The 17,112-nt window shown below is 43.4% G+C and overlaps 1 protein-coding gene across 2 annotated transcripts in view; it reads left to right on the top strand.

Annotated features, from left to right (window-relative positions):
- The window catches only part of GPM6A (glycoprotein M6A), a 546,705-nt gene extending 531,112 nt beyond the window's left edge, over nucleotides 1-15,593 (top strand). For both annotated transcript variants that reach the window (XM_073577617.1, XM_073577614.1), the window contains exon 7: nucleotides 12,034-15,593. In XM_073577617.1, coding sequence (XP_073433718.1) covers nucleotides 12,034-12,186 — 153 coding nt within the window. In that variant the 3' untranslated portion in view covers nucleotides 12,187-15,593. The remainder of the gene's footprint in view (nucleotides 1-12,033) is intronic.
- The last annotated feature ends 1,519 nt before the right edge of the window (nucleotides 15,594-17,112 follow it).

The following is a 17,112-nucleotide window of genomic DNA, read 5'->3' as shown; positions in this document are numbered from 1 at the left end:
ACTTTCTAATTACTGAGATAGGAGATGGCGGGTGCTACTGATAAGATTCTGTGCATAAGGGGTGGGATTGGGGGAGGAGCTCTGCTGCCAGCTCCTCCCCCAATACCTGTACATAGGATCTTATGAGTATTAACTGCAGTCTCCTATCTCAGTAATGTAATGATCCATCTTCACTGAATACAGATTTTACACATAAATTGAGAATTTTGAGAATGAATGATCTGTCCTGGAGAAAGAAGCAGAGATACCTGTTAAGATAGATTACGAAGTTGCTTATTTTTACCTGTACTATTGATTTCTGGAATAAAAATTGAAACAACACTTATGCATTAACTGCGATCATTCAAAGACTACAAGTCCACGATGTCTCTGAGACACATGAGGTCCACAGTACCCATAATGTGATCTTTAAAAAGGATTTTGCCACCAGGTCCAAGGTTAGTTATGAATGTTTGCTATAATTTATGACAAATAGTTGTTACGAACCTTACATCAATTAAAAAAAACTGCTTAAAAATATATCCATTTAAATATATACATGTAAGTCTAATGACGTCATGTTACATGTGATGTAATAATGTAGGCCAATAATTGAGCGTTCACACACAAATCTTTCTTTTAATCTGCGTGGCCTTGTGAAGCAGAATGACTCATAGATCCCGTCCTCTGCAGCATCACTCCCACATAGTGAGCCTACCTATGGTGTTTCTATGGTAATGGTCTGGAGATTGGATCCAATACCTGTGCTAGGAATGCATTGTACATATTCAGACAGTGTTACATCTCTTTACTTACTAGTGATTGATAACATAGCAGGATGACGCCAACCGTAGCTTCATGCACAAATGACTGTCCAGTAAGGGTAATACAGTGTTCATCTCATCTGGTAAAGGTTCAGAATTTTTTGCTGAAATATATTTTTTTATAGTCCACACCCAATGGTGTACCACTAATAGCAGCAGACCACCGTGAGTCTGGGAAGCCCAGTGCTGGCGCCGGGGCTGGGGACCCCCACCTGACTTTTAACTGTATCCACATCCTGTAAGCAGATACAGTTGAAAGCAATGATGGAAGAGGGAGCAGACTGCTGACGCCCCATGTTCATGTGACGACTCCTGGAGTTGACCCTCTGGGTCGTGACCCCAACCCTCCCAGGGCGAGCTGACCAAGTGAGGACCACCCCCTATACAGCGAGTCTCAGGGGCAAGCCCAAGGGGGTAAGGGACCACGACGGCTGGCACCAGGTGGCCGGCTCACAGGAGACACGAGTGAGTGTGTCTGCAGGAACGTGTAAAGCGTGGACACAGGGACACGTGGTGTACAGGACGGTACAGGGTGAGTGTACGGAGGCACAGAGAGTACTTGGGAACACAAGGCATGTACACGGGAGTGCACTAGATACAGGATAGTGCAAGACGGGTACAGGAGAGCACGTATGGCGTGCAGCGACTAGTACGTCCGGGTGTGAGCAAAGCAGGACCTGTGCAAAGGAGCACGTCAGAGTACTGAGTTAGGCAGCAGGTGTGCCAGGAGGTGCAACAGAGTACAGGAACAGAGTGTGTGCCAGGAGGCACAACTGAGCATAAGACAGAGCACAGGATCAGAGCGTGTGCCAGGAGGCACATGTCAGAGTACAGGATCAGAGCGTGTGCCAGGAGGCACAACTGAGTACAAGTCAAAGTACAGGATCAGAGTGTGTGCCAGGAGGCACAACTGAGCACAGGATCAGAGCGTGTGCCAGGAGGCACAACTGAGTATAAGACAGAGCACAGGATCAGAGTGTGTGCCAGGAGGCACAACTGAGCATAAGGCAGAGTGCAGGTTCAGAGCGTGTGCCAAGAGGCACAGCAGAGTGCAAGGCAGAGTACAGGTTCAGAGCGTGTGCCAAGAGGCACAATAGAGTACAAGGCAGAGGACCCGATTACAGTGCACAGCCAGGCAGGGACACGGCAGACCAAGCCAGGAAGTACAACAATAATCAGGCACCTCCCATAGGAAGAGGTAGCCTGATATAGCACATGATCACTAGGACTTCCGGGTCAAGTCCTCCAATACCATAGAGAGGCCAGGCCTGGAGACAGAGCTGAGAAGAGCGCGCGTGCGCACACAGAACATAGTGCACACAAGAACCTAAGCACGAGAGGTGCGCATGCGCACCCGACGGGACCCCCGGAGCGTCCGCGGCTCTGAAAGAGGTGATGTCGGGACCGAGGTACCGCCCCCAGGTGAGCGTGGCGTGACAGGCAGCGTGACAGTACCCCCCCTTTATGCCCCCTCTTTCTAAAGCTGGAGAGGAACTTAGACAAAATCTGGGGTGCGTGGATATTCTCCCTGGTTTCCCATGACCTTTCCTCAGGGCCAAAACCCTTCCAATCCATCAAGAACATGGTTCCCCCTCTTACCTTCTTCATGGCCAAAATGTCATTCACCTCACACTCATCCCCCATGCCCACAGGCTGGAGTGTGTGACCTGGAGAAGGATGAAACCGGTTAAGTACCACAGGTTTAAGGAGTGACACATGGAAGGAATTGGGAATACGGAGCGAAGGAGGTAACTTCAGTTTGTATGCAACATCATTAATATGCCTGAGGACCTCAAAAGGACCAATGTAACGGGGACCCAGTTTTTAAGATGTTACCTTAAGGCGGATGTATTTGGAGGAAAGACACACCTTGTCACCAGGGAGATATGGAGGAACGTCCAGGCGCCTCTTGTCAGCGTGTAGTTTCATTCTGTCCCGTGCTTTCTCAAGAGCGGTTTTGGTCTCCTGCCATACCCTGGAGAACTCCACAGACAGAGAATCGGCAGCAGGTATCCCCGAGACAGGAAGTACCGGTAGAGGCACACTGGGATGCTGTCCAAAGACGATGAAGAAAGGAGACTTGGTGGTCGATTCACTGGAGTGGTTATTGTAGGCGAACTCAGCCCAAGGAAGTAGGCTTACCCAGTCATTCTGATGAGTATTTGAAAAGTGCCGGAGATAGGATGTAAGGATCTGGTTGGTACGTTCCACCTGCCCATTGTTTTGGGGGTGATAGGCGGAAGAGAAATCCAGTGACAGTTTCATGAGTCCGCATAGAGCTCTCCAGAACCGGGAGGTGAATTGGACCCCTCTGTCCGACACGATGTGCAGAGGGAAGCCGTGAATTCTGAAGATATGGGAAATGAAGATCTTCACCAAGTCAGGAGCAGAGGGTAGTCCGGGAAGAGGAAAGAAGTGGGCCATCTTTGATAATCATTCTACAACCACTAGGACCACAGTACAACCCGGAAGAATGAGGCAGATCAGTAATGAAATCCATGGCTATGTGCTGCCATGGAGCCGACGGGACGGGAAGCGGGAGCAGAAGACCGGAGGGTGGTTGTCTGGGTACATTGTTCTGGGCACAGGAAGGGCAAGATGCCACAAAGTCTTTAACATCCTGGGAAAGGGAAGGCCACCAATAGCAGCGAGAGTAAGCAAAAAGTCTTTTTGACACCAACGTGGCTGGCAATCTTGGACGAATATCCCCAGTTTAACACTCGTTTTCGGTTATTCTCAGCCACAAAGGTTCTTCCCGGAGGTAATGTGGTTAACTTGATAGCAGCCACGGTAATTACTTTGGACGGGTCAATGATATAAGAAAGTTCTGTATCAGATGACAGGAAGGACCTTGACAACGCATCCGCTCTAACGTTTTTATCGTCAGGCCGAAAATGTAGTTCAAAGTCAAAACGGGCGAAGAACAAGGACCACCTGGCTTGCCGAGGGTTGAGCCTCTGTGCGGACTGGATGTACGCCAGGTTCTTATGGTCCGTGAAGATTTTGATCGGATGTATGGCACCTTCCAGTAAGTATCTCCATTCCTCCAAGGCCAATTTAATGGACAATAGCTCTTTATCTCCAATGGAGTAGTTCTGCTCAGTGGAGGAGAATTCTTTAGAAAAGAAGCCACAGGTGACTAAACATCCAGAAGAAGATTTCTGCAGAAGGACTGTGCCGGCCCCGGTAGAGGATGCGTCCACCTCGAGAGTGAAAGGTCTACTAACCTCAGGACAATGAAGTGCCGGAGAAGAGGCGAAGGCTTATTTCAACGACAGGAAGGCATCTTCAGCCTCAGGGGGCCAAGCCTTTGGGTTAGCTCCTTTTGCAGATAAGGGATGAGATGGGGTGAACCAACGAGGAGAAATGGGGAGCGAGCTGTCGGTAGTAGTTCGCAAAACCAAGGAAGCGTTGGATTGCCTTCACCCCATGGGGCCGTGGCCAATCGAGAACGGTGGATACCTTTACCGGATCCATGCGTAGACCAGAGTCCAAGATAATGTACCCCAAGAATGGCAAGGACATTTATCTCGACTTCTCTAAAGCATTTGACACTGTCCCACATAAAAGATTGGTAAGTAAGATGAGAAAGCTTGGGCTAGGGGAAAATGTGTGTAGATGGGTAGGTAGCTGGCTGAGTGATAGAAAATAAAGAGTGGTTATTAATGGTGCATACTCAGATTGGGCCAGGGTTACTAGTGGGGTACCACAGGTTCGGTATTGGGCCCCCTACTATTTAATATATTTATTAATGATCTAGTGGATGGCTTACACAGTAAAATATCAGTATTTGCAGATGATACAAAACTATGTAAGGTAGTTAACACAAAGGAGGACAGTTTGCAACTACAGACAGATTTGAGTAAATTGGAGAATTGGGCTGAAAAATGGCAAATGAGGTTTAACACAGATAAGTGTAAGGTTATGCACATGGGAAGGAGAAACAGATGCTATAATTACTTACTAAATGGGAAACTGCTGAGGAAATCGTACATGGAAAAAGACTTAGGCATCTTAGTCAATAAGAAGATAAATTGGAGTGCCCAGTGTCAGGCAGCTGCCACCAAAGCAAATAGGGTCATGTGATGCATTAGAAGAGGTCTGGGGACACGAGATGAAAACATAATTCTCCCTCTGTACAAACCACTCGTCAGACCACACTTGGAGTATTGTGTGCAATTTTGGATGCCGGTGCTCAAGAAAGACGTTACTGAACTTGAAAAGGTTCAAAGGCGGGCTACTAAAATGATAAATGGAGTTGGTTCACTAGAATACCCAGAAAGGATATCAAAATTAGGTCTATTTACACTAGAAAAGAGAAGACTTAGGGGAGACTAATATATATGTACAAGTATATCAGAGGGCAATACAGAGAACTCTCCAATGAACTGTTTGTACCAAGGACTGTGACAAGACCAAGGGGGCATTCTCTTTGTTTGGAGGAAAGACAATTTCTGCACCAGCATAGAAGAGGGTTCTTCACAGTAAGAGTGGTGAGGCTCTGGAATTCTCTTCCTGAGGAAGTGGTGATGGCCAACTCACTGAATGAATTTAAGAAAGGAATGGATGCTTTTCTTGTGAGTAACAGTATAGAAGGTTACGAATAACATAATATTATAGGTAGATGGGTGACCCAGCTTAGGGGAAGGAATTTTTTTCCCTATGGAGAAAATTGGCTTCTACTCTGTGGGTTTTTTGCCTTCCCCAGGATCAACAATGCAGAACAGGTGCACTAAAAATAGGCTGAACTAGATGGACATAAGGTCTTCCTTCAGCCTTCAAAACTATGTTACTATGTTACTATGTTTGCTCGAAGGCACATTTCTCAAGCTTGGCATAAAGGCGGTTCTCCCTCAGGCGCTTTAGGATTTGACGCACGTTCTTTCTGTGGGCAGAGAGGTCTGGAGAAAAAACGAGGATGTCATCCAAATAGACTACCATGCAGGAGCACAGCATATCCCGGAAGGTGTCATTCACAAACTCCTGGAACACAGCTGGGGCATTGCAGAGGCCGAAGGGCATGAACAAGTACTCGTAGTGACCGTCTCGGGTGTTAAAGGCGGTCTTCCACTCATCACCGGAACGAATGCGGATCAAGTTGAAGGCCCCACGAAGATCCAGTTTGGTGAAAATTCGAACTCCTCTAAGCCGGTCAAAGAGCTCCGGGATCAATGGCAATGGGTACTTGTTCTTGACCGTGATATCGTTCAGACCTCAGTAGTCTATGCAGGGATGGAGGGAGCCGTCCTTCTTTTTGACAAAGAAAAATCCTGCTCCTGTGGGTGAGGAGGACTTATGGATAAAACCTCTAACAAGCTTCTCCTGGATATACTCAGACATCGCTTGGGTTTCAGCAGGGGATAGTGGATATATTCTACCCCTGGGTGGCATAGAACCAGGAACGAGGTCAATCGGACAGTCATATGGCCGATGGATGGGCAGAGTCTCGTCCTCCTTCTTGTCGAAGACGTCTGCAAAGGACCAGTAAGCCGACGGCAGACCTGTAGGTGCCGAAGACGGACAGGCAGATTTCATCAGATGGACGGGCAACAGGCACTTCTCCTGACAGAACGGTCCCCAGAGGAGTATATCGCCCGACCGCCAGTCCAGGGTTGGCTCATGAGTCCATAGCCAAGGGAGACCTAGAAGAAGCGTGTGAGACATAGTAGACAAGACATTGAAGGAGATCTTCTCCCGGTGCAGGGCTCCGATCTGCAGCTCGATCTCTTCGGTGGTCTGGGTAACGGTCTCCTGCAAGGCTGTACCATTGACCGAAACTATCGACAGAGGAGTCTCCAGAGATCTGACAGGAATCCGGGATTTTTTAACCGCCTCGAGTGTGACAAAAAATTCCCAGCCGCACCAGAATCTAGAAAAGCCTCCTCTGAATAATGCTTGGTACCAAGATTCAGTAAAACGGACATGACCAGGGAGGGAGAGGAGTCACGTACACCTAGGGAGGCCTCTCCTAACAATCCTAGGTGGAGAAGTTTCCCAGCTTCTTGGGACAGGAACGAAGGAGATGAGAGGGACTCCCACAATAAAGGCAGAGATCAAGGATAAGCCTCTCCTCGCAACGCTGTTCGGCCGACTTGCAACGATCCACCTCCATAGGCTCTGAAATGAAGGCCCCAGAAGGCACGGGGCGTGAGTAGAGAGATCTGCGGGTAGTCGACGGGAGACGAGAAGGCCTTCTCTCTCTTGCTGATTCACGAGTACGCTCTTGGAACCGCAGGTCTATGCGTGTCGCCACAGAGATCAGATGCTCTAAAGAGGTGGGAGTATCCCAACCTGCCAGTTCATCTTTGATCCGACCGGACAGGCCACACCAAAAGGCCCCTACGAGGGCCTCGTTGTTTCAACTGAGTTCAGAGGACAAGGTACGAAAGCGGATGGCATACTGTCCCACCGATAGGGTACCCTGATGGAGGTTAAAGAGGGACTCGGTGGTAGAAGCCAGACGACCAGGCTCGTTGAACACCTTGCGGAAGGTGTCCAAAAAGGTGGAAATCTGAGAGACGAGTGGATCATTACGCTCCCAGAGGGGATTCACCCATGCTAATGCCTCCCCCTCTAAGTGGGAAACAATAAAGGCAATTTTGGCGCGCTCGGTGGGGTAGTGCTGCGGCAAAAGCTCAAAATGTAACCGGCATTGGTTCAAAAATCCTCGACAAAACTTAGGGTCACCACTATATCGAGGTGGCTTACATAAGCGCGGAGCAGAAACGGATTGTATGGAAAGGAGCCGATTATCTACCGACGCCATATAGTTGAGGATATGGGCCTGGGTGTCTCGTTGCTGCGTGAGTTCTTGTTGGAGGCTGGCCAACTGGGAAGCATTCCCAGGGTCAGAGGACTGTAAGGCAGATAAATGGGACTCCATGGACTTAAGAAATGACATAATCCTAGTCTGGTTTTCCCGGAGGAACACCAGCTCCTTTTGGACGGGAGCCGGGGTACTAGCGGGGTCCATGGCCTGATTATACTGTGACGACTCCTGGAGTGGACCCTCTGGGTCGTGGCCCCAACCCTCCCAGGGCGAGCTGACCTAGTGAGGACCACCCCCTATACAGGGAGTGTCAGGGGCAAGCCCAAGGGGGTAAGGGACCACGACTGCTGGCACCAGGTGGCCAGCTCACAGGAAACACGAGTGAGTGTGTCTGCAGGAACGTGTAAAGCGTGGACACAGGGACACGTGGTGTACAGGACGGTACAGGGTGAGTGTACGGATGCACAGAGAGTACTCGGGAACACAAGGCGAGTACACGGGAGTGCACTAGATACAGGATAGTGCAAGATGGGTACACGAGAGCACGTATGGCATGCAGCGACTAGTACATCCGGGTGTGAGCAAAGCAGGACACATGCAAAGGAGCACGTCAGAGTACTAAATTAGGCAGCATGTGTGTCAGGAGGTGCAACAGAGTACAGGAACAGAGTGTGTGCCAGGAGGCACAACTGAGCATAAGTCAGAGCACAGAATCAGAGCGTGTGCCAGGAGGCACAACAGAGCACAAGTCAGAGTACAGGATTAGAGCGTGTGCCAGGAGGCATAACTGAGCATAAGACTGAGCACAGGATCAGAGCGTGTGCCAGGAGGCACAACTGAGTTTAAGACAGAGCACAGGATCAGAGTGTGTGCCAGGAGCACAATTGAGCATAATAACTTGTTTGACCTTATTGTTATCAATGGACACAATGACAGAGCAATAAGTAATCACTATGGTTTCCTTTGACTGGGACAGCGAAAGTGGAAATACAATAAAGTGGTTGACCACCCTGGAATTGTCTTTAAAAGAAAACCTCCCACATGCTCTAAAACAACAAAATATAACTTACTCACCAGCATTGTTCCTTCTGTACTACTTTAGTCTCCCATTTGTGTCTGTACTACCATTTATGATTACGTAGGAGATGACCGCTGCAGCTAATCATTGGCAACAGCAAGGCATCCTAGTTTTGTACAGTTATTGCTTCAGATTTCACATGTTCCAGATAGTACATACAGTGGGGAAAAAAAGTATTTAGTCAGCTACCAATTGTGCAAGTTCTCACACTTAAAAAGATGAGCGAGGCCTATAATTGACATCATACGTATACCACAGCTACAGTATTAGAGTCAAAATGAGAAACCAAATCCAGAAAATCACCTTGCCTGATTTAGCAAGATTTATTTTTCAAATTATGGTGGAAAATAAGTATTTGGTCACCTAAAAATGTACAAGATTTCTGGCACTCACAGACCTGTAACTTCATTAAAATGCTCCTCTCTACTCCACTTATTACCTGTAGTAATGGCACCTGTTTGAACTTGTTATCAGTATAAAAGTCACCTGTCCACAACCTCAGTCACACTCCAAACTCCACTATGGAGTGTCGAAGTGTCGAAAGGACACCAGAAACAAAACTGCAGCCCTGCACCAGGCTGGGAAGACAATAGGTAAGCAGCTTGGTGCGATGAAATCAACTGTGGGAGCAATAATAAGAAAATGGAAGACATACAAGACCACTGATAATCTCCCTCGATCTGGGACTTCATGCAGGATCTCACACCGTGGGGTCAAAATGATCACAAGAACGTTGAGAAAAAATCCCAGAACAACATAGGGGGACCTAGTGAAAGACCTGCATAGAGCTGGGACTACCATAAAAAAGGCTACCATCTGTAACACACTACGACGCCAGGGACTGAGATCCTGCAGTGCCAGACGTGTCCCCCTGTTTAAGTCAGTACATGTCCGGTTCTGTCTGAAGTTTGCTAGAGAGCATTTGGATTATCCAGAAGAGTATTGGGAGAATGCCATGTGGTCTGATGAAACCAAAGTAGAACTGTTTGGTAGAAACAAAACTCATCGTGTTTGGAGGAGACAGATTGCTGAGTTGCATCCAAAGAACACCACACCTACTGTGAAGCATGGGGGTGGCAACATCATGATTTTGGTCTGTTTCTCTGCCAAGGGACCAGGACGATGACTGATCCGTGTATATGAAACAATGAATGGGGCCATGTATCGTGAGATTTTGAGAGCAAACCTCCTTCCATCAACTAAGGTATTGAAAATGAAATGTGGATGGGTCTTTCAGCATGATAATATTCCCAAGCACACCGCCAGGACAACGAAGGAGTGGCTTCATAGAAGCATATGAAGGTCCTGGAGTGGCTTAGCCAGTCTCCAGATCTCAGCCCTATATAAAACCTTTCGAGGGATTTTAAAGTCTGTGTTGCCCAGCGACAGGCCAAAAACATCACTGCTCTACAGGAGACCTGCATGGAGGAATGGGTCAACATACCACCAACAGTGTATGCCTACCTTGTGAAGACCTACAGAAAATGTTTGACCTCTGTAATTGCCAACAAAGGATATATCACAAAATATTGAGATGAACTTTCGTTAGTGACCAAATATTTATTTTCTACCATAATTTGAAAAATAAATCTTGCCAAATCAGACAAGGTGATTTTCTGGATTTGTTTTCTCATTGTGACTCTCACAGTTGTGGCGTACCTATGATGTCAATTACAGGCCTCTGTCATCTTTTTAAGTGAGAGAATTTGCACAATTGGTGGCTGACTAAATACTTTTTTCCCCACTGTAAATGTACAGAGATTGGTTGACATCACATGTAGAAGGAACTGTGGAGGATTCGTAAAGAGCAAATACTTTATTAAAGTAATTTAGATTGCAGCGTTTTTTTAAGAAAAAAATAAAATTTCAAGGATGAGCAACCTCTAGCCCTTAAAGGGTTTGCAGTTTTACCAATTTTACAAGCAACTGTGCAATTTACCTCTTATTAAAAAGCTTCTCTGTTCAAGAATGCAGGGTGTTTTAATTCAATAGTTTACTGCTCATTCACTAGGTTTCCAATACCAGCCACCATTGCAAAAGTGGTTTGTTTCCTTGGAAAAAGTGTGCGCTTGCCAGCACAGTTTTCCAAACTCCTGTCTTCATGGCCCCCCCATCAAATCATGTTTTCAGGATACCCTTAGTATAGTACAGGTGAGAAAACCTGGGGCAATTTCTGATGCTTCCATAATTTTATCATTTGTTCAATACAAAAGATATCCTGAAAACATGACGTGTTGGGGGCTGTAAGGACTGTCATTTGGGAACCATTTCTTTGGAGCGTTAAAGCCTTACTCTGAAACTGGCTGGATGCTAGCTCACAGAACTGGAAAGTGCCCAGTTTGGATCAGTGGTTCAAGAATGCAGCAGGTCGAGAATGTCAATCTTAAGTGCACCGCCTCTTAGAAAGAAGTAAAGTAGGAAGTAGAGGAGCAGTGGGCTCCTGAGGAAAGAAAATAATAACCCTTTAACCCACCATAACCTTGTCATATATTTACTTGAAAATTCCTTTTTATTAGCATAGAATGTACAACTTACTTGGTATTATAAGAATCTGGTCAATTATTTATTTTCCATAGAGGTAAGATTAAGGTTTAGGAATATCTACAGTGGGGAAAAAATTATTTAGTCAGCCACCAATGGATGACCTAGCCAGTCTCCAGATCTCAACCCCAAGGAAAACCTTTGGAGGGATTTGAAAGTCCATATTGTCCAGTGACAGGCCCAAAATGTCACTGCTCTAGAGGAGATATGCATGGAGGAATGAGCCAACATACCATCAACAGTGTGTGCCAACCTTGTGAAGACCTACAGAAAACGTTTGACAACTATCATTGCCGACAAAGGATATATAACAAAATACTGAGATGAACTTTTGTTAATGACCAAATTTTCCACCATAATTTGCAAAACAAATCTTGCCAAATCAGACAAGGAGATTTTCTGGATTTCTTTTCTCATTTTGACTCTCATAGTTGTGGTCTACCTATGATGCCAATTACAGGCCTCTCTCATCTTTTTAAGTGGGAGAACTTGCACAATTGGTGGCTGACTAAATACTTTTTTCCCCACTGTATATTTTTTGCATTAATGCGTAAAATTATACAAAATGATTACAGTAATTCGATTTGATAAATGAGACTTTTACAATTTCAGAGACTGAAATCTAAGGCACCATAGTTACACATATAAAGACAAAGCACAACCATCTTTCTGACATTCACTTCTGATTAACGCTTGTTAAGACCATTTATGACTATTATGGTATTTTAAGAACTATGTATTACTTAGTCAATTAAGGAAAAACCTTTCTGGAAATCATTATTACATTTCTTATGTAATGTTCCACACATTTTACCTTCACTTACCCTCTTTGTCTCTTCAAGGTCCACTACCTGATGGTGCTATCTGCCAACTGGGCCTATGTGAAAGATGCATGCCGAATGCAGAAATATGAGGACATCAAATCCAAGGAAGAACAGGAACTGCATGACATCCACTCAACCCGTTCTAAAGAGCGACTCAATGCTTACACATAAAACTAACCTCTCACATCTTTGTAACATTTCAGTTCTTTGTTGTTTCAACTAACAGCCTCCCTTCCATTGTAAAATGAAAATGAAGTGCTTTTTCCTAAAGATAGGTTAATGCCACCTATCTACATAACCTTGATTGACCAGCACTTGGCATCTTCACAGTGGTCTGTGTGACAATGTCATATAATATGGAACACCCTTATAGTCTTTCCTAAATTGTCATAAGGTGACTGGTTTCTTAGATAAAGAAAATTAACTGTTAAATAAAAGATGTTTGTTTCCTTTTTTTAACCACTTTATATGTGTTTTGCATAAAACATTTTGCATTGTTTCCTATGTTTTTAAGAGAAAGCTTTTTATACTTTTTAGTTTTGAGTTTCAAAAAAACTACTTTTACCTACAGGTAAACGTCAAAGGGATCGTTGTACAGAAAGCATGTACTATAATATGCTTACTGCTCTAAGTTCTAAACCATGCATGGACTGTTCAGGCTTCTTGGTAGTGTTTGGGTCCTATGAGTAGTCATAGGTGTTATTTCTGTTTGGCAGGTTTAGAGGTGCTTCTTTATTGGTGTTATGTATCAGTATTAATGTATGCTATTAGAACCTCAGTTTTCAAGTTCTGGCAACTACAGTGACATAACGTGTGAGCATGCATATTGTGAGGATAGTGCATGGGCACGTCCCATATAAATGACATCTTATGCCCAGTTTTAATCAATCATGTAAGTGGTGTTTAACCAACAGATAATCTAAATCTATAGCTGAAATCCATATGTAGGCATCTAGGTATTATTTAACCCTTGCTTTTTTTTATATTTGTTGTAAAATAAATGTCATGCTATCAACTGAAATCAATGTTTTCTCACATATTTCATGAAATTGTCAAAAATGTGAAATAATTCCTGGGTATACAGAATTCAAACTCTTACTAGCTGTGGACTTCTATATGTAGTTCTACTTTGAGATCATTCCAGCAAACCAATGTACTGTATATATTTTTCGGTGAAACTCTACATAGGGTTTTCATATAACAGTGTTACTGGACCAAATTTGTTGTTTCCATCTGTTCTGCCTCTTGGAATGCTCTGGGAATGCTGTGAAGTGTCTTTATAACATTCAGGCAAGAATTTTGTCAATGGTGAAGCAAAATCTTGTATTGTTTTGTGCACTTTATTGAATTGTGTGACCGTTCAGTGTTAGTGCATTGCTTATTTTGATAGCTCTTGGGGTTAATTCATCACTTTTTCTTACGTTCTGTTTTTTTTCTATTTCTTTACGCTTGCATTGACAATTTTTTAGTATTTTGCACTTATAGTAATGGAGTAGCTGTTGGTGGAAAAATTTAGTAAGTGACAATTGGACTATGGGGTGTTGCATTGTACACATGGACTTTTATCCCTAGACATGTAAGTGTCCATGTAGATGCTCTTGCTACGATTTGTATTGAGAATGTCATAAAAACGGAAATGTGTTTTAAGATATACACTTGTGGTATTTAGAAGTGTGTGTGACCTATTCATCATTCTGCACAAGAAAACAATCAGCTTTGTCGCAGTGTCTCTCTTGGGCTTGACCACTTTAGCTTCACTTTACACAATGGGATAATGCATGTTAATAAGAAAATGTTTCCTGGTTGTTTTAGCACTTAGTTCTAGGCTTAATTATAGCTTTTTTTTTTCTTCTAATACAGGGACTAATGATATTGAAATAAATGCCCCAATTTCTATTTTTTTTAATCTTAAACAATAAAATGCCAAAATAAATCAATGTCGTTGCGTTCATTAGACAGCCTGCCTTCATTTTCCAAACCTAGGAGAACTATAATGTAGTGTTTCCTTCTTCGTGGAGTCCGAGATCTTGAAAATATTGATTGTATGAAAGTTGAGACTATAAGTGCATAGGAGAGACAATCGCTTTATATAGTTGACCAAAATGCATCAGAATAAAGCCAAATCAGTAAATTAGAAAATCAGTACCAATACTAAATGTTCATAGAAAACAAGTTTCTCAGTGTGCCCATGACCAATCCAATTTTGATGGATTGCAAACACCATAGTATAAATAAATCTTATCTGATTGCTTTTTATGTACACCAAAGTCAAAATCCTGCAAATTACTGCAAATCCCCCAAATGTGTATATTATACTTCCCTAAAGTGAAGACAATAGTTTTGTTGACTGATTATTGTATGATGGCTCCAGTTGGGTGGTTATAGCTTGACCAACTAATTCCAATTTCTGGAATCCAAAATCTATAAAAAGCTGAGTAGGAGAAAACCTTATATAATCTCTTTATAAGTTTTCCAAAGTCATAATGCTACAAAGCTAGAGAGCCACCAACAACCTGTACATTGTACTTCCCTACGGTGAAGACACAATTTTTGTTGACCGATTTCTAGTTATAATTGTGGTAGTTAGAGTTGGTCGCTTGGGTTCACATAAATTGTGATACAACTGTTGTTCGCTTGCTTATATTAAATTATAGGATGATTCTTATTAGAATGCAAAAAAAGTCAATAGATCATTTTCTCAGTGATGTAAATGGATCAACCTTTAGCAATTGGTTTATAGAGACAATGCCATTCAGCTAACGACTTCGCAATTAGAACTGAAATCAGGTTTTTGATTGGTTTGTAAAGTCTCCCACATTGAGCTGTTAGAACGGTTGACACATTTCAGTCCAAAGTAAGTTTACAAATATTTTTTTAGTAAAGATAAATTGTATAATTCAAATTAGGTAAAAATGAACAAATGAGAAAAAAAGTTTTTTTTTTAGTTTATTATGAATTTATCCATTGGGTTATGGTTTCAAATAGCACAGTTTTTCATTTTACACAGGAAATGCGGCAAGTTGTGTGTGTTTTAACCTGATTATAAACCACGAAAAAGAGAATGACTTATATGGAATCATTTAACAATTGTATTAATTTTCCCCAAGAAGACATTTTTATCTAATATTGCTTACTCATGATGGGGATTTTTGTAAAGAAATTCGCATAATGCTAGTATAGTTACTCGTCGCATGCTTGAACATCTAGTAGTGATAGTTAGATTTTTTTTTAACAACTATGTCCGTCAACAGTTCTCAAATTTGTGCAGTATTAAAAAGAATCTTTTCAAAAATATTCTTCTAAACCTCTTCTAAATTCTATATTGTAGTGTTTCAGTTTTGTGTCTCAGTTTGTGATTTTTAAACAAATGTCCTATGGATTAGTGTAATAATGTTGATGCTTTTTGGCTTTCCTCTGGTATTAGAGTTTGTATTTTCACAAAGAATGCTTTGTAGCAGGCATTATAATTAATCTGTTTTGTACATAAATGTGCCAACAGCTTCATGGTGGCGTTTTTGAAATGTAGAACAAAGTGCTTGCAAAATGTAATAAACACACTTGTGTACTTTGTGTATTTACTGGTAGTCACTGCTTGTTTCTTTTACACAATGACACCATTGGAGATGTCAATCAATGTCATGTTTGTATTCAAAAGATATACTTGGTATAACTAATTGTGACCCGTGGTAAATTTAGAATTGAAATAACATGTTGACATATGCTTCTGGTTACAGGCAGAATTTCTACTTTAATAAGATCTATTTTCCCACACAAAAATGTATAAAACACTTGGTATTAATTAAATGTGCATTTCTAGGTAGACATTACATTACAACCTTTTGATAACTGTTTAGGTGTTTAAATTCCTCTCTAAAAAGTATAAATTTAGCATTCTACAAACTCATTATTAGTTGGCTTAAAACATCCTGATATTCATGCAAAAAGTACACACTTCTATATGATACTATCAAAAGGGTGCAACTGCTATGACTCCATCAATCTTTAGAGAAAAGTGGCATCAACTAAGAATTCATCATTTCTGAGAGTCATTGTAGTTAACAGTTGAAAGATTATTGTCAGCACAATGGATAGATGGAGATTAGAGACGATCGATTTGCTGATGAGTCGACTTTTATTAACTTTGCAATTCGATTTGTGTCAATCATTAAAAAGCTGCCCCATTTTTTTCACACTTTATCGAATATTGCATCATTTGGTACTTAGTGAACACTATTTTTGATTAAAAAAAAAAGCATAAAAAGCCATCCTGGAGCGACAAGGTGTACTCAAACAGAATGGTTCTCTCTCTACACTTAACCTCTCTAACCTTATCTACCCTAAACAACACTTACAGGTTAGATTGACATTAAAAAATGTCTCTTCTGAACCAGATTTTGCATCAAGAGAACTTCATTTACAAAATACACTTGAACATTTTCAATTCTACCTGAAATAAAAGAAAGATTCACTACATTGGGGATTTACAGGAGTTGAAAGAGAATAAGGCTAGTTTCACACTAGCGTTTTGGAGTGCAGCGACGGCCTGCGCACGGCCGCCGCTAAGCCCAGCCCCCTGCCGCGCCCCCGCCGGTAGCTCCGCCCACCGGCGCATGACACTGCATGCGCCCTGCGTCCCCTATCTTTATCACAGGGGGCGCAGGCCGTGCGCAGTATGCGTTTGGCGGCGCATGCGCCTTTTTGACGGTGCGCCGACCTGCGCCAAACGCAACCTGCTGCATTTTGGTTGCGTCGGCGCACCGTCAAAAAGGCGCATGCGCCGCCAAACGCATACTGCGCATGGCCTGCGCCCCCTGTGATAAAGATAGGGGACGCAGGGCGCATGCAGCGTCATGCGCCGGTGGGCGGAGCTACCGGCGGGGCGTGGCAGGGGCGGGGCTTAGCGGCGGCCGTGCGCAGGCCGTCGCTGCGCTCCAAAATGCTAGTGTGAAACTAGCCTAAGGCATAGCTTTACCCCAACAGCAGAACAGTAAAATACACCAAAACAGATCTGTCTTCCTGACTCTAGGATCAATAATGCCAGGGGCCGAACAAGGACCCAGTGAGGCAAACAGAGGTGCTGGGGAATAGGACTGGTGA

Source organism: Dendrobates tinctorius, unplaced genomic scaffold, assembly GCF_039654945.1.
Source record: "Dendrobates tinctorius isolate UK_male_01 unplaced genomic scaffold, ASM3965494v1 ptg000008l, whole genome shotgun sequence".
NCBI classification, from domain to species: domain Eukaryota; kingdom Metazoa; phylum Chordata; class Amphibia; order Anura; family Dendrobatidae; genus Dendrobates; species Dendrobates tinctorius.
Note: the sequence above shows the minus strand (reverse complement) of the source record. Positions and strands in the feature narration are given on the sequence as shown.